Source organism: Thermobia domestica, chromosome 3 (genome assembly GCF_964235325.1).
Source record: "Thermobia domestica chromosome 3, izTheDome1.hap1.1, whole genome shotgun sequence".
Taxonomy (NCBI): domain Eukaryota; kingdom Metazoa; phylum Arthropoda; class Insecta; order Zygentoma; family Lepismatidae; genus Thermobia; species Thermobia domestica.
In genome coordinates this window covers 69,296,739-69,321,034 of record NC_137456.1, presented here as the reverse complement: position 1 = coordinate 69,321,034, position 24,296 = coordinate 69,296,739, and the positions used below count along the sequence as shown (strand labels likewise).

At 33.5% G+C, this 24,296-nt stretch overlaps 1 protein-coding gene across 2 annotated transcripts in view; it reads left to right on the top strand.

Moving 5' to 3' along the window:
* LOC145680479 (uncharacterized) overlaps nucleotides 1–24,296 on the top strand; it is a 76,736-nt gene that overhangs the window by 26,521 nt on the left and 25,919 nt on the right. For both annotated transcript variants that reach the window (XM_081751052.1, XM_081751053.1), the window contains 2 exons: nucleotides 2,003–2,132; nucleotides 7,776–8,036. In XM_081751052.1, the coding sequence (XP_081607178.1) occupies nucleotides 2,003–2,132; nucleotides 7,776–8,036 (391 nt within the window). The remainder of the gene's footprint in view (nucleotides 1–2,002; nucleotides 2,133–7,775; nucleotides 8,037–24,296) is intronic.

The following is a 24,296-nucleotide window of genomic DNA, read 5'->3' as shown; positions in this document are numbered from 1 at the left end:
ATGTAATCACATAACACATATAAGTATTTGTCTATAATCAACCGAATATAAAACGCAAATACAAATAATAGAATTACAGTTAGTTGGCTAACTAGAAAACTTTGTATATTGATCGACCGAGGATGAGAGCAGGAACAGCTATCGAAACTCTAAACTTGATTTTATTGTCTGAAATTGTTTGTTTGTTTAATTTTGTAACTTGACATTTCTTTTAATACCGAGGCTCTATGAGCTTAATGTGGGATCCATCCGTTAGGACCTCTCACCATGAATCTAATTCGGATAACTCGCATTACAGATGAGAACGTTAACTATTTAGGTTAAGGGAAGTTTCCATCTGGAATCGCAGTGAAAGAAATTTAAACATTTCACTACGATTTAAGATAGAATCTCCCTTATTAGATGGTCTCCTAGTAATAATGCTTCTAGAAATGTGTTATTTCAGTAAATCTAGTTCCGGTTTACTTTGTAATGGAACATAGTTATTGTCGATATTCTTTGAAATTATTGATAGAGATCTGAAATTGTTAAGAGTTGAAAACTTGGTAGATGACTACTATATTTCTGTATTTGTTTTGTAATTGATTCTAGCTTACATAGAGAATGAGCATTGAAGGATTTTCTCAATTTTAATTTGTTCCAATGAGTCTGCTTCTCACTTTGAAATATGTTGTTCCTACTCGTTTTTTAAGCTCCAACGATGGACTATCATATCAGTTAATTATTTATATTTGTTGGAAAATTTTGTGTTACCACGAATTAAAGAGCTTTAACTCAGCATAATTTTGTAACAGGATGGAGTACCATCTCACTGGGGTATCATAATACCTTATACGTCGTCCGGGAGGTAGATTGGGCGTGGCCCAATTTCTTGGCTGCCAGTGTCACTTGACATAGTTCCTTTTTCTATGAAGATTTTTTTTTTTTTTTTGTATAAGTCAAAAGTTATGAACTTTGATGAATTGAAAACTTGCGATAGCCACTTGCTGACCCGAAGGTGGAAATATATCAATCATCTTATTGACATTCTCTGTGCAATATAAGGAGTACATTAGAAGTGTGCTGATACAAGGCAAAACTTCGAGTGTATCTATCTATCATTGCAATCAATCTGTTTCTATCTGCATTAGTTTCTAATTTGATAATGATTAAAGTGTGACAGGCACTTTGTTTCAAACCTAGAACGTACACAGTTATTTTTTTTAATGCAAGAAACTTAGTGAAATTTAATTAAATTTTCATTTACATATGGACCTTAATGCCTACCGTTATTGCCACAATATAGCGTTTTCGAAAATAAATTCTAGCAAGAGTAATATAATCCATAGATATGTTGATAGTTGATGATATTATAACCATGAAGGTGCAGAACGTTCTCTGAAAATTATGTGGATGTTATCTTCATTTTATTTATTTATTTTTGATATGTAATTATTTGCTTGTTATGAATTTATAGAATTCTAGCTAAATTTGTCCAATTATTATTTGCATCTAGGTCTTCCTAATGGTCGTTTTCCGATTGGATTTCTAGTTGGAAGAAAGTTTGAAAACATTCCTACTTTCTTCCATTCTGGCTATATGGCCTGCCTCCCACCCGAGCAGTTATCTCTTGGTTATCTTTTAGTTATGGTCTCTTAGTTATCTCTTGCTTAAAATATACTAGTAATTATTGATACCTACATGTTTTGCTTTTAGTGGTTCCATCTTTGCTTCATTGTATTTTGCATTATAATCTTTTCTTACCCCTTTTTCTTCTATTTATTGCATGTATTCTATTTGCTCTCGTCTTCTACTGCACACAAAATGAGCAGTTCCTCTAAATTTTCCATTGATCCATGTTATTCCCATGCTTTTGTAGTAATGTTAAGATACATTGGTCTGGTTATCTACGCTAAATTATGTAACTTGGTCTGGTTATCTACGCTAAATTATGTAACTTCTGTTGAAAATAGTTTAATTTTTTACTTTTGAAAATTATAATCTTGTAAACTTTTTGTTTTAGTTATTCTATTATAAAGTGTAGGTATGGAGCTCAAAGAACCGATGATTTTCTTCATTGCCTTCGAATGCTTGGACTGAATGAACCAACACCAAGAAATACAATAGATGAACCCGAATTACAAGGAACTGAGGTATTATTTTCTCCTCAATGTGAAATTATTATCTAAAACAATGATACGAACTACTTTTTGTAAAGTTACCCCTACTATTAACTTAGTACGCTGATAAATAATATTTCATATATAGTACAAGTAAAAAATACTTCCAAAAGAGCTTCTTAGACGATTCTTTCTTTGCACTATATCTTAGTTTCCACAATTAATTTCAATTTTCCTTAGATCTGATATCAATATTTCTAAGACTATTTTGCATATTCATCCAGCATATTAAAAATACATTTTCTTTACTATTTCTTTTGATATTCTAATTATTGCCCTCAGTTTAACTACTTTTAAAAAATATACCTATTCATTACAAAGAGTAAACTCTGCCGAGTTCAAAATTTCAAAATTAATATTCTCCAAGTGAATTTTAGGAAGAACCTGATGAAACTCATTTTCAGTGTTCGGGGAAAATCAATTTCTGGAAAATATTTGAACTCTCTTTCTCTCTTAGGATACGCATTTTGATGAAAGTGAGTGATAGTGATCGTCTTGTCTGGTTAGACTTATTTTCTTTATTATTTGTTCTTAATGTGTTTTTACTTATATCTTAAGCTCGGAAAAGCCGAACCAAATAAACCTGTAAACTAGAATATTATACTTGATCAATGCAGGGGTGTATACCTACTTTTGGACCACCCTGTATATAAAAGAATTTATATAAAATGGAGCAAACTTCGTATTCACTGTTCTTTTAAGCATAAAGTTCTTATCAGAAGTGAAGAAACAGGATTAGATAAGAAACATGTCTAGTCTGTTAAGAATATAGACGGAGGAATAAAGTAGATAAGTTAGCTTTACAATAAAGAAGAAATACAAAAGATACAAAAAGATATGAGAATCTATTTCCAGTATTCAAAGAAAGATAATGTGGATAAAGAAATAAGAAAGTTAAAAATAAAATAAAAATTTAAACATCACATGGTTACGTTTTAGAAAAGACAGATGATTAGTAAAAGTGAATGACTGTAAAATAATTGGTGGAAATGAAACGAGAAAACTGCAAGAAAACCCAAGAAAATGATGCTGTTTATCGCAAAATCTCATGCCTGAGATTGATCTAAGGAACACTGTGTCTCCGAGAGGATTTTTTTTATTTTTATTTATTTTTATTTTTTTATTTATTTATTAATTTTTTTTACTTATAAGGGAAAAGAGCACTAGAGCTGCAATTAGCTTGCATGGAGTAATAGATGAAAGATTTTCAAAACCAAATGAAGGAAATACATGGAATGCTTGCTGTTTTAGACAGAAAGTCAATTAAAGCCATTTCTTGTGATTAAGGATTTTAACCGTATGAACTGTGTAATTTTGAGGGAGGTCCTAAAGAATCTTTGGACGGTATACAAATAACGAAGATTCAGAAGACGCATATGAAGCAACAATTGAAAGTTAGAGTAGGAGAAATAACAGGATAGTGCAATTGGAAAAGGTGTTCGACAAAGTATTGCATCTCACTGACATGATTCAGACCATTTACAAGAATGGTGAAGAATGATTTGAGCAGAAGGAAAGACTGTATGAGGTAGACAGGTTAGTCAGAGGGAAGAAAGTAAAACGAGAGACTAGTTTGGGTATGTAAAGTAGTATTGTTATTAAAGATCTGTCACGTGAATGTAGAGTAAAAAGCAAGATAAGAAATGATGAAATATTGTCAAGAAAAAGAAGTTAAAATAAGAGAAAGCCATATACCGCTGATTGAAAGTTATAAGAAAGATCGTCAAACATTGAACATTATGCTGTACAGAGCACTAACATAGACATCACAAAAAGATTATGAAAATTAGTAGATGGGTTGTTTTGGACCTTTACTTTCCCTCTCAGCACTGAGGCTGTAAGAAACCTAGTTCTGGAACTCGTGTCTCCTGCACCGAAAACAATAATGCCAATCATTTACCTATGAGAAAATTAGAAAAAGAAAAACTATTAGAATTGTGCGCAATCTGCATGTTGAGAACAATGGAATAAAAACTAGTGTGTAATAAAAACACAAATAGGCAATACGGAATAGTACAGGAGAAAATTACATAATTGGAGATAGCTTAAAAAATAGGTTAAGACAATAAAACTAGTTAGTTGGGCATAAGAGTTTTGAAAACTTCTAAATTTTTTACAAGTGGTCTACTTTCGGTGGCAGACAATTTTAATAGATTGTGTTAGAAGATAAAAATAGGAAGAAACACATTAACTCTTGATTTAAATCCCTTCTTACGTCACACTTTTAGTTACACCTTCAATCATTGTATGCTCTTATTGTCCCCCTTAATTTTAACATGCCAGAGACAATCATATTTGTAATCTTAAAACCAATCTGTCTACAAATCATGAATCTTTGATTAAAGTAGTTGGTGCACTTTGGAAGAAAGCACAAACTACTTGTCAAACTTCTCCCACAAGAAACAGCAATCATATTAGCAAGAAACAGCACTCAATCTACGATGACCGGGAAATTTGGAATCAAATTTTTAAAAAGTACCAGTAAAAGAAGACGAAAGGGGGGAAAAGGCAATCGGAAGCAGATTTAAGGGAATAAAATGATAAAAGGGGAAAGTGTTGGAAAATTATCTCTATTCCCAACTGGAATCAACACATCAGATAGTTTCAAAGAACTTATGTTTGCTCTTAAAGAAAAAGTGTACACATAAAATTCCTAGCTCTGATTATAATATTTATTTATATAATGGTGAAAGACAAGACAGAATAATACACGATTTACACTTTTCCTTTGAGAAATCTAGCTTTTATTATATGACACATAATATATACAAGAACAACAAGTCACATATCACCGAATTTTCAAGTAGTATTTGAATTCATGTCTAGCTTTGAAAATAGTAAGACCTAATATGATTTCGTAAAATATAATGCTTAATTTAGTAAGCAGTTGTAAACCTAAATTGGTGACGTCATAATTGTTTTGAAAAGTGGATCTAGTAGAATGAAAAACATGTCGCCAGTACTAAGCGTTTTAATAAATAGGATTTTTAATTACTAAACCATTACGATCAGAAATTTAAAAATAACAGGTTCATTTGAGTGATATTTTGTAAAACAGTCTGAACCATACAGATACTCTAAAGTAAACTTTCTTATGAATACATTGTAATATTTATTCCTCTTTTATAATTGATTACATCCTCTATAACAACATTGTTGAAAAATGTTGAAGACGCATCATAACTCTGATCACTTTCGTTGTTTCTCTATTCGAGTTGGCAAGTTTCATAAACAGCAAAAGTGCTAGAATGATCTTAATCAGCATGTGCTAGAGTTATCCAAATAAATTGTTAGTCAACACCAAAAAGAACTGAAGGAACTTGCATTGGTATATCAGGCTGTAATTAGAAGGTATTGCTGTTATTCTGAGCAATTTTAGTAAACGGATACAACTACAAAACATATGAAACGTCCAGTGGCGGCGGTTGGACGTTAAAAGTGAGGGGGCAAGACATGATATGAATATTTGTATATAAATGTTAGTTTTCCTGGTTGTTTCTAACATTTTGTTTGACGAAAGGTTGTATAACTAATAGGATACTATATTTTCAGTTAAAATACCGTATATCGTATATAATAGTTTATTAAGTAAATTGAGAAGAACAACGCAAGTAGATACTAGCCCTTTGTACTCTTAAACAACGAAAGTGTAAGAAGAGATTTGATTCCTTGCTCATGAACATCTTAAAATTCTGTCTGGAAAATTGTGTGATCAGATTATTTAATAAATTTGCAAAACAAATAAATAGAAAGGATAATATTAATCATAGTTATGAATAATGATGCTTGTTTTGCAAAAGTTATATTGAAACTGAGGATTAATGAAAAACTTAATATTTAATTCCACACATGATATTAAATGTATGTTATTCCTCTTAGAAAATGAAAGACAGTAAATACTACAAGCATATGCTACGACATTTAAAGTAATATTTGCTTTTGCAACTTCTTGAAATATGTTCGTTGCCATTAGGTGCAGATTTCACTTTCTTGGAACACATCAAAACACAAAAATACTTACAATCCACACTTCAGTTATACAAAATAAACTTAAAACCTAGAATTATGTTAAATTTACTAAATTTTATTGTATATACACTCGTACATCCTTAAACACAACACTTCACTCGTATATTACACTACAAAACAATGGAAAAGGTAGAAGTTGTTTCTTATCACGCTCTTTTTAATCGATATTCCTTACTTTAGAAAGAAGAAAAGACATTTTAGGAACTGTCAATTTTTGTGCAATTAAAGAATAACTTGTGAAATAGGCCCTACTTTTTTGCATAATGTTCTTTCGATTAGCTTCAAAGCGGCTCACTAACATATCGAGCCCTTGTAAGAAGAAATGAAAGCATGCTGAAATTGTGCTCCAATAGGTTATTTTTTGGGGTTATTTTCTGTGGCGATTAAAACGCAATTACTGTAGCTTTCTTTACTCCACGGGAAGACAACCAATACGTATTCACGCAACAGCAAATATTATATGGCAGCATTTTTTCCTATTAATCAGTAACACATACAAAATCGTTACATTTTCAAATGAAACTATATACATTAATTGGTTACTTAAAAAAAGTGCGGGGGCAACTGCCCCCCTTTGCCCCCCTAATCGCCGCCCATGGAAACGTCTTGCCTAGGATTGAATCGAAAGGTACGTATGTTACAAGTGCTCTTTGTATCGTTTGTTTATTATTGTGAACAAGATGCAGGATTCCTTTTCCTTCTTCTTCTTATGCGTCGTAAAATGCGAAAAGCGAAGAGTGTACCTCTATTCTGCTTTTCGCCCCTGACATTGATCAAAAAGTGTAAGAACATTGAATTTTACAGTTTTGTTGTTAGAAACTCTTTTTTTTTTTTTAATATTTGCCTTAAAGATCACATGTGCACATTTTCAGAAGATATGCTTACATTAAATTTATTGAAAATGGATAATTCCACAAATTGAAATCATCATCCCCCCTCCTTCCCGGTTACGAGCTTGGGCAAACACTATGAATGAATAACTTTAAAATATTATATTTATATAATACTTAGTACAAGGGGCATAAAAAACTTCTTGTATTGAGCGTTACATGGGCATATCGAAAAAAATGTGACTGTGTTTTAATTTAATGGTATTTCATACATAATTGACCATTCCAAACATAGTGTTACCTCAATAAAATAATAGCATCGTGAATTTTTAGAGGTTCTCCCGTTTCCCCCCACATTACATTCACTTTAGTTAATCACCCGTCTCCTTTAGACTATAAGGCATAACTGTAGGACGTACAAGTGAATGATTCCGGTTCATTTTTTATAATATTTTGGATACTTGTGATCTTTTACCCATAAAACCTCTTTTGTTTGCAGGAGACATCTCCTAGTCAACAACAAAAATAATATTTTGGTGTTATTTTCCAAAGTATTTAGTAATATTTCAAATATTTTTCAATAAAACGAGCATGTAAAATGAGAACTTTACAATTTTATAAGTTATGAAAAAGATTGCTTGCAGTAACTCTTCAAATTCGTAATTAACTGTTGTAGTAGACATTATTTCTGTTTTTCTTTTATTCGTTTTAGACAGTATATTTTTGTTTTTAATGTTTCTTTTATATTTGTTTCTAGTATTGTTGCTATAAAGAATTTATCAAATACTTAGCAAGAAATAGATATGAACTATTACAAAAATTGAGAGAAGGAAACAGACAGCGTGAGGAAGAATTACATGAACAACACTGCTGTGCAATGCTAGCTGCCGCTGCGTCAGAACCATTTATGGCTACAGATTGTGATTACCTGACAATGTACAAAAACAAAGAAACAACTTTAGTCAGCACAAAATCATCTATAATCTGTCACTATGAAAGTTGCAAACAGGACGAAACAGTGAGTAAGCGAATATGGATCCTATAATTATTTTAAATTCTGAGACAAAATAATCGTCTGATTTTCGTCTTTGATTTTCAATTATTTTTCTTAACACGAAAATTACAAAAAAGGATTTAAACAAAGGAAGGAAAGCTTTGTTTTTCATCCAACATTCAATTTATATTCTTTTAATTCTAGGACGCTCAAGAATTTTAACAATCAATTTTTACTTATTTGAAATTCTGACTTCTGAAATAATACCTCACTCTTTCTAGTTTTGGGCTCTCATGTGGAAACTTGCTCATAGAGGACAAAAATAGGGGAAAATATAATAAAAACATTAAGAAAATAGAAAAGAAATGTATTTACTAGGATAGACCTTGTTTTCTTCCTACCTTGAAAAGTACCGTCTTTTTTATTTTCTTCGTTTTTATTACATTTTTTCCTATCTTTTTCCTTCGTAACAAAGGCTCCAGAGGAGAGTTGAAAACTAGTAAGGGTAAGACATTTTCAGGAATCGGAATTTTAAGTAAGTAAAATTAATATTTTGTGTTTTTTATGTAGAATTATAGATAGATTTTACACAAACGATTATTATTATTATTATTATTATTATTATTATTATTATTATTATTATTATTATTATTATTATTATTATTATTATTATTATTATTATTATTATTATTATTATTACATTTTAAAAAATATTAAGGATCTATCACTCACCTCTACACTGCAAAGAAAAAGCTGAGAAGGACTTCCTGTTCTACAAGTTTGGCAAGGAAATCTTTCTAAACTTTCGAATTACCAACCGAGAATGGTGAGTGAGCTCAAGAAATATAATCGGAAATCCTTTTTAATTTCCAGAAGAGGTAAATGAATGATAGATTTTAATTCCATATCATGTTCTGTACGAAATATAAGGGGCGTTCTCTTTGCTCTAATACTCACCAAGAAAATAAAATATAACAGTAATGAAAATATGATAATTTTTCAACACAATCCTCTGCCCTTTTAATGCACTTTGTTCATTGCCGCTCCACGCATTTATACTCTGTTGGAAGATGTCCTTTTCCCCCTGACACCCTACATTCACAATATCCATGATGACATTATCATCCTGAAAAATCTACTCATGGAGATGCTACTTCAAATATAGAAACAATTGAAAAGTCACTTGGAGCTAGGTCAGGTGAATAGGGAGTATAAGCCACCAATTCTAATCTATCTGTATGAATCATCACATAACATCATCAGACTTGTGGACGAAAGCAATTTCCTGATGCAGCTGCATTTCACGTGTCAACATTTTTCGTCTCTTGCTCTTTACTGCAGCTTCCAATTTTGCCGTAAGTCAGCATAATACTGGGCCATAATTATGGTTCCGTGTTCCAAATAATCTAAATGCAGTATCCCCTTAGCATCTCAGACTACAGTTGCCATAATCTTTCTGATTGGCGATTAAACACAAAATTTCTTCGGATTGGGAGCTGTTGTGCTTCCATTGCATCGCACTTTGAATTTGGCATCAAAGCAGTTGGCCCATGTTCGTCTTCTGTCATAAGTCTGCTCAAAAAGTCCTCTGGCTCTGCGCAATACATGTCGAAAAGTTACCTTGAACACGCCACTCTGTTTCTCTTTTGATCAGCATTGAGGTTTCGCAGGACCCATCGTACCTAAACTTTCTTCATACACAAATGATAGGTTAATGAACTGTGCCGGTTGGCAACCCTATACTCTCAGCTAAATACCTGTTGGTGACTCGTCTGTCTGCCATAACCATGCCAAGAATCTTCTCAATGTTTCCCTTGGTGATCACGTCACTGGTGCCCACCAGCATGAACATCTTCGCATGACTGTTTTCGCGTGAACTGAACTCACGGTATCATCTCATAACCGTGGGATATGATGGAGTAGATTGTCCTAATGTTTGTACCAAGCCCTCATTAATTTCCGTTGGCTACAGGTTTTTCAATTTCAAGTACTTTATGACAGCACGAACTTCACTAGTTTCCATTTTTACCACGTTCTTACAGATGCTCTATTTCCAACTGTAAAGAAAATCAAAGTACATGGTATGGAATCTTGCATTTCGGCATAAAGTCATTACAACATGTCTACTTTCTACTTACATTAAAATTATGATTCTACACGATAGAGAAGAGAGCATACTGAACCCTTCTTGTACGATGTACAGGGTGTAAAAATATGCACGACCAAACTTCAGGGGTGAATTCCGTACGGGGGAGCGTGCTGAACTGATTCAAGTAATGTCTCTAAAGCAAAGAACGGAACAATGGCGTAGTGTTCAATTAACCAAAAAATCACATATAGTGATTCTGTATCGTTATAAACGTGGAACCACGTTCATGACTTTATATAGTGGCGCGTTGAAGCTTGCATTCAGGCAGGAGAGGGATTTTTAACTTTACTGTAGGACACTACTTAATTAGATTCGAACATAAACATGTGCATCAGCTGTGTGGTGCCGATGAGGCAGCACATTTACTGCAAATGGTTGTAGTTTCTGCATGATGTTTTTAAATAATTTTTGGTGATGTCTGAGTACCTACGTCATTGAATTCGTAGGGGTGCTTTGTCATTGTAGCATTGACTTTACGACACGGAAATAAAGTATAAATTTTTGTTAATGATTTTTGATTTTTTTTCTTCTGTTTCTTCTATAGCTCAGAGCAATGGGCACAAATGTGCCACTAAGGTATCACTCATGGCTCCCTACTCATCATCGGAGAAACAGTGGTGAAGAGAATGTGACTTCATCACATTCGTCAATTTCCCACCCAGCATCAGGCGAGTAATGATTGTAACTCTGTAACCATGCATTTCCAGTCATATGGCCATATGAACTGTTTTACATGTTCTCCCATATGGAATCCACCTCTAAAGTTTGGCCTTGCATATATGTTACACTCTGCATACGGAGAGATGTTTTAGATTGTGTTATTCAATTACCATAAGTATTCGTATTTTTTATATTTATACTGTTTCTGATAACATGTTTATACTACTATACATATCCATTTACTGTTAGCTAATGTATTGCGCAATATATGAGTGTTTAAACAAAATTTAAAATTCTATAAAGTAGAAGATTATATCGCTTGTATACCTGCAAGCCTTCATATGTCATGCCCATTCTCACAAGGGTTCCATATTGGTTTATCAGATTTGAGTGTAAAATTTCGAAAGAAAAATTGTATTCGCAGAGGAACGATAAAATTCTGCCTATAACGGTGAGAGCAGGAAAACTGGAATTTGCTGGAAGCTGAATAAGTTAAGCGCAGTGGTGCAATTTTCACATAAAGCTAAGTGGAATAATACTGAGATTATATTAGTTAAAATTCTCCAAAATGTCAGAATTTTCAATTTTTTGCAATGAATTTCACATAAGAGATTTCAGTACTCCTATTTTGTATTAATTTGGCAATAGTTGTGTGCCTTATTATTCATTTATAGTTGAGAGATACTGATTAACCGAAATAACTGCTTATGTCTGAATGTTCGGAAATATTTATATTCATCACAGTTTAAAATAAAAATGTCAAAAGCAGTGCTCAACAAAATGCACAAGACACGACTCAAAAATCTTATTTAAAATCCTCGATTGCATGGTTTAATTGAAACAAATTAACCATTTAACTTTTGTTTGAATTTAAACGAGATGATATGAGAAGCAACGTAATTATCACATAGAACATTTGAAAAACCTGAAGCATTAATTTTCTGAATATTGTTAGTGCAGCATTGACACACAAGTCATACGTAAATATTATATGTGATCTATTATGACGTAAACATAAGACTCTTTTACAGAAAGTACGAAGTTTGCAGTTGATCAACATTGAATGCTACGTGAAAGAAGTCTAAGTTTTTAATAGTGTGAATTCCTAATACTGTAATAGAACTAATAATAATAATAATAATAATATCCAGTACATGTAATACGATCATTCCTTACGTGTTTAGAAGATGAATAATTGATAATGTTAGTTTTCTATGTTTGATATATTGTATGAAAAGTTCTCTAAATATGCATGGTAGAAGACAAATATACGAATTGTTCTGTTTAAAGTAAATCAGAAAGAACCATTGTAAGAATTTAAAAGATATATCAAATCAAATGTTATCATATTGGTGATAGACAAAGTGATTGAGTGGTTTAAAAGAGGTCTTGTAATGATAAGTCTTAGATTAGTCATAGTATTAACTATTATGATTTCTTTAGTTGGAAACAAGTAATTCAATTACGTTAAGAGGAAGATTATTAAGATTGATTGGTAGTGTATCTATACGCTAAAAGAAAATTTTAAAGGAAAGAGCTTCATATCTATCTACTATCATAAAGAAAACATCACATCGAGAGCAACATCTAGAAATTTAATTTATTACCCTCAAATGATGAGAAAAGATCATCCAGTATTTTAACTTTTATATCAAAGGACGTGATTAAGTTGAAACTGAAATTTGAGGAAAATTTGGTTTTTGAGTATTTCTGATAGAACGCCTCCTTGCAATGTAACATTTTCTTTTTTTCTTACTTACATTTTCATATCAAGTTTTCCCTTCGACGTCACGTAGTGTTGAATGAGGACTATCTCAAAGGAATTTCCGAAAAAATCAAGATTCAATGTTGTTTTGGCGACTGAGTCAAGTTATTTGCTCAATAATAAAATTTCTTGAGAATTGAAGACGATACTCCTAGAACTTATAAGTAGTATATGCATCATTGTTGGGAGACAACTAATTAACTCTGTGGCCCATTGAAGCTGGAGCTTTAATACCGCGTTCACGAAAAATCTCCATTAATTTCCGTCCTTCACAAACGGGGCCCAGTTTCTACTTCTGCGGGATCCGTCTTAATATTGTACTCCCATCTGCATCTAGGTCTTCCTAATTGTCGTTTTCCGATTGGATTTCCAGTTAAAACTTTGAAAGCCTTTCTACTTTCTTCCATTCTGGCTACATGACCTGTCCACCTAAACTTTCCAGACTTGATGACCCTAATAATGTTTGGTAAACAGCACAAATTATGCAGTTCCTTATTATGAAGTTTCCGTCATTCTCCATTCCTGTTTTGAGCTTCCTCGTGGCAAAGCGGTTAGCGTACGTGCCTTTGGCGTGGGAGACCCGGGTTCAGTTCCCGGCGGGAGCTCATGTGGTTCGAACTCCACGTTAATCAGTAGGTCCACGTCTCATATAGCCTCGCTGCTGAAAGAGACGCTAAACTAAAATCAATTCAATTCAATTAAATTCCATTCCTGTTTCTCTTGAGTACGAATATTCGCATTAGGATTCTATTCTCGAAACTTTCAATTTGTGTTCTTCCCTCAGAGTAAGTGACCATATTTCGCAACCATACAGAACAATAGGCATGATTATCGTTTTATATATTTTAAGCTTCAAATTCCTCGACAGAATTTGCGATGACAAGAGATTTTGACTGAATAATAACACGAATTCCTTGCTTTTAGTCGACATTTAATTTCTTCGTGAATATGGTTTTAGACTGCTAATATTAATCCTAGATATTTGAAAGGATCCACTTTATCGAAATGTTTTGATATTTTGACGTATCCTAATTTGCAGTTTTACGATCGCGACGAATTTCCATGTATTTAGTTTTCTTTGCATTTACTCCTAAAACTATGTCCATACAAGCGTTTAATAAAACTTCTAAATTTCTTTCTATTGTTCTATCATCTCATATCAGATTTACATCATCAGCATACGCCATAACTTTGTAAATACCATTCAGCTCTATTCTCTGGTTGCTATCTTTAATTTTACTCATAGCATGTTCCAGAAAACAAGTTGAGTAATAATGGTGACAACGCATCTCCATGTTTCAGACCATTTTCCACGTAAAACTCGTCGACAGGTATCTGCCTACTAGGTCTTTATTTTAGGATTCATTTAAACACATCTTACTTAATCTAACTAGGGTTTTAGGTATTCCAAATTCTATAAGAATGTTGTACAATGTTTTCCTCCTAACCGAGTGGCAGTCCTTTCTAAAACCAATTAACGATTGATGTACTAGATTATTGTATTCCCATTTCTTTTTGAGTATTCGTCGCATGGTAAATATCTGTCGATAGTTGATTGATTTTACCTAAATCGGCACTGATTATCTCAAACAATTTCATCTGTGTATGGGGTGAATCTTGCTACAAGAATGTTTGAGAGGATTTTACAAGATCTTGACAGAAGGGAGATGCCGCGATAATTGTTACAATCAGTTTTGTTGCCTCTCTTGTGAGTTGGAAAAATGATTGATTCTTTCCATTATTGTGGCAATTTCTCCTACCTCCAGATAAGGAGAATGAATTTGTGTATCTTGTTCTACAGTATTTTCTCTCTAGCTAAAATGAACTCACCCAAAAATTTTTCTATATCTGGAGATTTTTTAAAATTTATTTTTAGCAATTTCTAGTTTGGTCCGTTATGCTCTGGAATATACGGTTCTGCTGTATGCGTTCCCTTTCTCCACGAATATCAATATTTGGCGGCGTATTAAGCAAGTCGTCAAAGAAATCATTCCATCTATTCAAGATGCTATCTGTATCACTGATAATTGTTCCATCGACTTTTTTTTAAATATATAAGCACGAGATTGATATCCTTTCTCAAATTCGTTGATATTCTTTTGAATGTCTGGATGTTCTTTATTTTTGCTATTATCTTCAAGTTAATTAATTTTAGCTTTCAAAAACATCGCATTCCTCTGTTCTCAAAAGTTTGGAATTTTCCGTGCGATATCAGCGGAATTTTGAGTAGTTATATCGTTCGGATTTTGTAGTCAACGCAATTTTGCCTCTTTTCTCTTCTCTGTTAATTTAGTGCATTTCTAATCGAACCATGGTTTGTTCCTACATATTTCTGCATGATCCAATTTTCTTTTGCTGAAATTTTAATGATATCCCTAATTTCTACCCAAGCATTCTCAACTCTAGTACATTCCTAACCTTCTAAAACCGAGAACGTGAGTGTCACTTCAATTTGATATTCCCTTTTTGCCTGGGTCTCCAATAATTGCTTTAAATTGAACCTTTCCGTTTTCACGTGTATAATATTTCCTTTATTCAACGATAATGTCTCGCTTATTATTGCTACTACCAGGTAGTGATTAGTAACACAATCAGCTTCTTCAAACGACCGAACATCAATTATGATAGACTGTCTTCGTATATCTACTAAAACGTTAACAATGTAATTATGTGTTTTTCCATCTGATGAAGTCCAAGTATATTTATGAACGTCGCGATGTGGGAATTTTGTACATTTCATATTAAGATTTTTCGGTGTTATAAAGTTTACGAGTCTACGGCCCATCTATTGTCGCCACAAGACTGATGTCAACAAATCAATTGAAATCATTTTTCGTGTGCAGTTGGTCTTGGATATATTAACAGAAGTCTTCGAAAATGGGGCATCGGAATCTTAACTGACTTTATTACCATATCTCATTAAGTTAAATATCCGACTTCGTATACAATATCCAGAGATGTTGGTCCCGACAGTACTCGTGTGTGGATAAATAATAACAGTGTGACAAATGTCATATCGGTAAGTTATACGTGAAAATATTCGTAACAACAAGAAATGCATTATAAACAAAATACTATTTCTGAAAATTCAAAATGTTAGTACTATATAACAAAGCTGGAACAAAACTTAGGTAGCATGACATTTACATATTTATGTGCAAACAACATGAAAGTAAGACAATCTAATTACACATGATACGTGAGTATCATAATTCATTCAATTAGTAATCAAACTTAAAAGGTAAGTATATACATAAATAATTTAGTATTTTGTTAGACAATTAACAGTTTTCACCTCTAACCTTAAGTTAGAAGATTCGTGTTAATATTCGAACTCATTAGTTTACTTAATTAGGTTAGAGCATGCTAATTAGGTGAGATCATTAGTTTTCTATACATACTGTACTCCGTGTATTAAATTCAGTAAGTTTTTAGAAATGAAGGTGTTTTGAAGGTGATAAAGTAAGTAGTGATAGTAGTATTACAGGCTAGTTAGGTTAAGTTCATCTATAAAAACGAAACTGAAGGTAACTATACTTTAGATTTTTTTTACTCAACACTTTATATGCATCATTAAATAGCTCGTTGATTATTTAATATTGTATCGTCATTATTTTCATTTAACTGTATTAGCATTTACTTCATTACGTCATTTAATTACTTTATTATATTATTAGTTTATCGCATGTCATGTTATACTCACTTCCAACTTCAACTTTCATAATGTTTTACTTACCATTACTTAATAATTCGTTCCTACATCGCATCACCTAGCATCATAAACCAATCACATTGCCCAATAAGATTTTAATAAAACTGTATTTGTATACTGTGTATACTACTATCATTACTGTAAGTTACTAACAGAAATATTATTAACTATTATATACACCTCTCGAAATAGTCGAGACTATAGTTTTGCATTAACATGGAATACTTTTGATGTTTCGTTGGGGCTAGAAAGAAGATAAGTTTAGGTTAATTTACTTCACGTATTTTGGTAGATTATAAATAAATTGGTCGGAGAAGCATTGTCGTTCAGAAGACAAGGTTCCACGAAAGAAAATTATATACCTAGCAATTCATTTCGGTTTGGTTCATACACATCATAAAACTCCGAAACAGCAATATTGAAGGTTATGTAAGATTACCTGAATGTCTTCTTTTTAATGTATTTGCTGTGCATTACTCACAACTAATATATGACAAATTTCCAAAATCGACCTTTTATTTAAACATTTTAATTCTCCGTCCTTTTTCTAAATTATGCAGAAAATAACTTAAATACGCGACGATAGAACTTCAATTTGTGATCTATTAAATAAAAAATGTCAAGTGCAAAATCAAAGATTACTTACAAAGAAATTTAATCCACTCTTTTTTATTATTTTATTTGTTTATTTTAAGATTATACCAGAAACATCATCGCTAACTACAAACACTAAATAACAGAAAAATATCTTCTGAAATTATTCAACAAATTAATAAGAATAAATTGTTCGCTGGCCTTACTCTATTTCTATTCATGTATGGGGATAGTAGCGTTTGAGTAAAAACCAGACGAAACCAGACAAATATATGGAATTTCTCTTTCTTATACGCTCCTGAAACATGAGCAAAAAATCGTACGAATAGCAAACCTTACTTAATTAGAATGAGAATTATAGAAGCTGATTCTAGAAATGACAAAGACTGTGTATTCATGTTAACTCAGTTTATTGAGAACAGGTTGGTACAGATTAAGATATTTAAAAGCTTGAATTGGTCATGATTTAACTATCCGGGATTCGTGAGGAATAATAATAAAGGAATTTGGCCAAAATAAGAACGTCATGCCTGATGTACTGCTAGTCCCTTGTCGTCCAAAAGACCTTCCATCGCAGCTCTGCTTCCAGTTGATATAAAATGTCCTTGAAGGTATCGAACTTGTCAATCAAAACGCATAACAGAAAATCTATCGCGGATACTTGAACACTACTCAAACTTAGAAGATAGCGTAATAATGATTTGTAGGTTCGACACTTTGAAGCTCGTAATACTTCGGAAAGCAACTTATTTAGCAACTTAGTGTTTCCATTAATGCTACACGGTTAACGTTTAAGATCGCGTCTCTCGTTCTTCTCCGCGAATGTCTTCTATACTACTGGCGTTCTTCTATACTACTACCTTAATTTTGAAGGAAACATTTTATATAACCGGGAACATGAAATTGCAGATTTCCAAAGAATTTTCTAGACAACACCGACCTCAGCAGGCAAGTGGAACACGGCTGAGAAAGGACATTCTGCTGACCCAAAATCTTTAAAATTTCCAGGACACAAATTCCAGACATTTTGAATTTTGCCAATCCAGGAAGTTACTAGAAAGATGAATACAGAGATTTTACAATATTACAAACATTCGCTGATACAATTTTGAGGATGAAATGCTGATTTAGTAACAGTTATCTAACAGTCTCATTATGTAAGTTTTCTTGATGTAATTTTACTAGCTTGCAGTATCTTGTTTCATAACAAAACTTAAGAATCGTAAATAGCGTGAATGAACTTCATGACATAATTTCTTTCTAAATCTTTTGCAAGACAATAAAATTTTAACAAATACAATAAATGATGTAAATAGAATTAAGTGAGATTACTTTTATAATATAATATCATTGCACTAGTAAGATTCGAACCAAAGTCCTATAACAAAATAACAAGCTGAATAAAATAGCAAAACATTTTAACAAGGTTCGAAAGAAGTAATTTTCTCTGTGCAAGTTAACAAAGCGGCCCAATAAAAAGGAACTGTATATTTTTAAAACATACTTTATCCTTCAGAGCGATTAAGAACAATTCGACTTAATTTCTTACATGCTTCTTCAAGCGTGCGATAAAGTGAAATATAGAATAGAAAGAACTACTTGAACTTGATTGGAAGTAACATAAGGACTTAGACAATCATATTACGTCTGGATGATATCGTCCACTAATACCTGAATTTTGTTGCTCTCTGTATCAGTCACAGAAATTCAGTTCATAAATAAAATAATGAAATAATATGCAAGGATACCATAAAGAATAGATAATTGTATTGTGCGAAAATTAAATAAAGGACAGATGTTTTTTCGAACAAATGTAAACTACAATTGCAGATAAATATTTAAAAATCTTGAAAACAACCAAAAATAATATTCACCTTCAGGATAAAAACTTACACAAGTTGTTCACAAATTCCGACGTTTTAGATAAATTCGGAGCTTAAGATCAATCAAGTCTTTGGATTGTATCAAGCTTATCAGTTTTATTGCATTTATAAAAGGTCAAATTTGATGTGATTGTAGTATTAATAAACATAACCAAATAAAAATATTGTTTGTTTTTTGGTGACAAGATAGAAAACTAAATTATTTAGAACTATGGAAACAATTTTGATACTTAGATATACATAATAAACAATTAGAGAAAACAATGAATTCCTAATTAATTACTATGTCGTAGTAGCTTACTACGATGCCGCTACTGACATTATCGGGCCATGTCAAAGCGTCCCGAAGAATCTTTTGGAAAGACAAAACCTAATCAAAATCACGGCAGTTATACTGATGATGTAAGCTTTATAATTAAAAATAGGATTAATTTAACGAGAAGGACATGTAGTGTTTTCTAGAAAGTCAAGTTTTCTTCGTTTATAATAACAGTGCGTCTACATATGAAAAATTACTCTTTTTGTTTAATACAGTACCTTTCGTTCCCTTTATTGTAAGTCGAAACTATGTTTCATGTGATCATGATATTTAATATTGTGCCACTCAACTTTAATGTGAACTAGTAAAACAAAATTCAAGAGTACAGCGGAAACGCAAATGAAATTTCTAAAAATTAGATTATACTTAGTTCTGCTACAAATTCTGTCACAGAAAAAAAAATGTCCCAGCAACTGCTACACAGGAAAGCACAGTCATGTGCTTGTGTCCATGACGTAAGAGAGCTCTCTAACAGTGAAGCCGGACCAGTTGGGGAAGAAACCTCAATATTAAAGATGGAATGTTACTACAGGGAGAACAAGGTTACTGTAATTGCCTTAAACAAGTGTGGTAAAAAGAACCAAGGGGCATATTCAATCTCCTGCAATCTCTGAACATAACGTTATGATTTGTTTATCGTAACATCACAATATTCAGCGAACTTTTCTCTGTCAATGACCAGTCAAGATCCGGATGTCCAAGGTCAGCATAGACACCAGGGGGATGAAAACAGTGCGAGAACGCATACGCCGGAATCCACTCCGGAAACAGAAAAGTATGGCCAGAGAGCTACAGATTTCGACACAATGTCGCTAGTCATCAGGGATGATCTTCATATGTGAGTCTATCGTCGGACCACAGGTCATCGCTTGAATGACAGGCTTAAAACTATCAGGCATCAAAGAGCAAAACGACTGCTACAGTGGCATGCAAATAATGGACACGAAATATCCTTTTCAAAGATGAAAAGATTTTCATCGTGCAGGAAAAATTTAATAAACAGAGAGAGAGAAAATCTATGCCAGAAAATCGGTAGAAGCAAAGGAGCGAACACCTTGGGTCCAGAGAGAGATAATGCAGCATCAGTGATGGTGTGGTGGGAAGTTTCATACCAAGGGGTGACACCATTTCATTTCTGTCCACAAGAGGTGAAAACTGGGGCACAAACTAGCAACAGACTATCCTGGAGGATGTTGTGAGGTCTTTGAACAACACGCTGTTTGCTGGGAAGCCATGGGTATTCCATCTAACAAGGAATGGACGACATAGCAGTAGCTACGGGATAATGTTCTGCATGTGTTACTGCTGAGAATTGGCCATTTGGCAGTCCGGACCTTTGTCCGGAGGACTACTTGTGGAATGTTCTTGAGAGGAAAGTCTGCAGTAAACGTCGCCGCAGTTTGGACCATCACAAGACAGATCCCATCACGGGCATCTCTAGTGGGGGACAGGGGGACGCGGCCTCCCAAATATTTTAGTACGAGATAAATGGATCAATGCTGAAAATATTTAGATCTATATGGAAGAAGTAAAAACATAGGCAGAACAAATTAAAATTATGTCTGGTCTTAAACATTAGGTTAATGTAATTATAGAATGTCTGCCTGACGTGTGTCACTTTCAAAGAAGTTTTTTTTTTTTTTTTTTAAGTTACGTTTCTTGGTTAGTCAAAGTAGGCTCGGCTACAAGCAAACAATTTTTCCATTGCTTAACCAGCAGTAATTGGTTTCCATGACGAAGGGAGACTGGAAAAGAGAAGAAAAGGATATATAGAAGGTTTATCTGCGAATTAAGAAGGGAAATCTACAAAGAAAGGGAAATATACAATAGAAGCGAAGGTGACAAGAAGAAGTTTAAAAAGATAGAGACATTTGAATATTATATATGAGAGTAAATTTCATGCGAATACTGTAGAAGGGCAGCAAAGAACAACTACTATGATAATATAGAATCTAAAGATAGAAATGAGTGTTTAATGAACTATTTGAGTTTGAGGAAGATGGAAAGAATACATTGAGGAGCAGGATGACACCAAGAATAAACTGTACATTTTAGACATTAAAACAGAAAACGAAGTAATCGAGGATGGTTCATTGAACAAGTTCAAAAACACACAGTGAAATGAAGAACATAAAGGTAGATAATATACCTTTTGAGTTCATTAAGAATACAGAAGAAGAATGAAAATAAAACATTCGAAAGTCGCAATCAAATCAAGTGTCATCGTAAGATTCTTTCAGAGAGTTAAGATTCTGTTAGCTAAACAATCGAAATACATAAGGACTATAAAACTATACTGCTGCAAATGCGTTTAAGAATACTGAGCAGGAATTCACTGGTAGGAATGTCAAGGTGAAGAAATTACCTAAGAACCATATTATATATAAACTTAGTTTTTTCGGCAAGTAGTCTACCAGTGATGGAAAAAAAATATGATGAATTGTGTTGCTAAAGGTAGAAAGAGCGGATGCCATTAGTAAAATAGATTCCATGGTCAAGGCCGAAGGAGGCCACTTCAATTGAATTCTTGTTTCAGCACTTTCCTGTGTCTCAGGTGACAAATGTCTATCATTGGTACTTTTTTATTTCAATTATTGTATTTTCTATCGTGACTAATGTTTGTGACAGAATTTATAGCAGAACTAACTCAGTTTCTTTTCATAAAGCAGTATTGGGTTGAACATAAAGACAGAAAAGTTCGTAAGGTTTTTCGTAGCATTTATCTATTATCGCTTAGTTCGCGTGATTTTATTTGGAAGAATTTTGTTAAATTATGATATAACAGCGGTCACGTCAGTATTCATTAAATAATATTGATATAAGGGGAATTGTTAAATGATTTCAAAGTTATTTAGAAGATAGAAGTCAAGGAGTGGTAATTGACTATATTAATCAGTAGGATGCAATCAGCAGTTATTGTTCGGATGTTAAACGAGTAAGATGCGGAGTGCAGCAAGGCTCTATTCTAGGGACAGTTCTCTTTATTATTTTTATAAATGACTTTCAGCATAGATCTCCTTCGTGGCTAAGCGGTTAGCGTACGCGCCTTTGACGTGGGAGACCCGGGTTCGATTCCTGGCGGAAGCTCATGTTCGGATTCCATGTTAATCAGTAGGTCCCGTCTCATATAGCCTCGCTGCTGAAAGGGACGTTAAACTGAAAATCAACTCAACTCAACTTTCCAGTGTATGTTAAAACTATAAAACCAACAATGTTCGCTGATGACACAAGTTTTGCTCTTACTGAGTATACAGATAGGGAAATGCAAGCCAGTATCAGACAAACTATAGAGGAATTGAACTCATGGATTGAAGATAACAAATTATAATTAAACATTGAAAAAACAACATTAATATACTTCCATCATTCCCGAAACATTAACGTAAATAATCCAGTCATTCACATCAAAAATAAAAGTACAAAAGCTGTAAATGAAACTAAATTCCTAAGACTTCGGATAAATAACATCATGATGTGTGATAAGCACATTAACATACTACAAAAGAAACTTTGAAAAGTACACTATACATTAAAAAGCGTGAAAACTTCATTCAACATATCAACATTTATCATAGTTTGAAACGCACGGCAGCGAAAGTCAGATAATATTCAAAATTCAAAAAAAAGTAATACAAACAATAAAAGGTATTAAATCAAGAGCTTCATGTAAAAAATATTCAGAAAACTATAAATTTTTCCATTACCTTGTCTTTACATATTACGGATTGCAATTTTCATAAATAAACATCTCAAACTGACACTTAAGAGCAATAGTCACACACATATGTACAATACTAGAGAGAAAAGAAATTTTGCTATTCCTACACATAGTAGCAAAAGGGCTTTAAGTATACAGGAATATTAATTTACAACAAGTTACCTAACAATATAAAAGATTTCAAATCAGATAAAAATTTTCAAAGAAAGACTAACACGATACCTGTTGAAACATTGTTTTTATTCTCTCTCTGAATACTTTGAACATATACAAGAAACTTTTAAAGCCATAATTAAATAAAAAGCTAGTAACTACCTTTTTGTAATGAAGTTCACAACAGTATATAGTACAGCAAGCAGATATGTAAGTAAGATTATGTATCAGTTATAGACAGGGGTAGGACAGAAAAATCTAAAACGTTTGCAAAAGTGTGAAAATCATACCTAGTATGGTGTGGAGCCTCCTTTTGCGTCCAAAACAGCTTGGATCCGACGTGGAATTGACGTATACGGCTCTTGAATCGTGGCATGTAGATTTTTTACCATTGTTCCTCCAAAACATGCTCCAGTTCCTTAAGGGATGCTGGTGGAAGGTAATGAGACCAAACACGCCTTTCTAACTCAGACCACAATGGCTCAATGATGTTCAGATCTGGTAATTGTGGGACCCAGGGGAGGTGTGATAGCTCCTGGTCATGCTCCTCAGACTATGATTTCACCTTTTTTGCAGCGTGACAGGTGCCAAATCATCTTTGTAGATGCCATCACCATCAGGGAACAATATTTGGGCCATGGGTAGAACCTGGTCCCCCAAAATGGCCTCTTACGCCTTAGCATTCATCATTACATGCAGGGCTATGAAGGGACCTGCAGAAAACCACGATATCACTGCCCATATTGTAACAGAACCACCCCCATGCTTTACAGTTGGGAGCAGACAGTCTGTATCATAGGCCTGCGACGGTGTTCTCCATACGTAAACACGAGCGGTTGTTGGAAAAAGGTGAAGGTCGATTCATCGGACCACATTACGTGTTTCCACTGCTCATGAGTCCACGCCTTGTGGTCCTTGCACCACTGGATTCGCCTCTTCGCATTTACTGCTGTGGCCAGAGGCTTGACGATAGCGGCCCTGCCATGAGTTTTCATTTTATGAAGTTCCCGTCGCACTGTTTTCGAGCCTGGAATTGAGTTCAGACGTAATTTTCATTGCAGTGGTCTTCTTTTTAGCTGCTACAATCTGTTTTAATGCCCTCCGGTCCCTATCTGACAGGATTGTCTTTCGACCACTGTTGTGCTTTGCAGACATCGTTTGCCCATGAATTGTGTATGCCCTCGTGACATTGGACACAGTGCCTTTCGATACCCCCACAATGTTCGCCACTGTTGCCACTGAAGCTCCAACCAGACGGGCACCAACGATCATGCCTCTTTGGAAGTCTGTCAGGTCGCCCATTTTACCGCACCACTTTCACACCACGACCA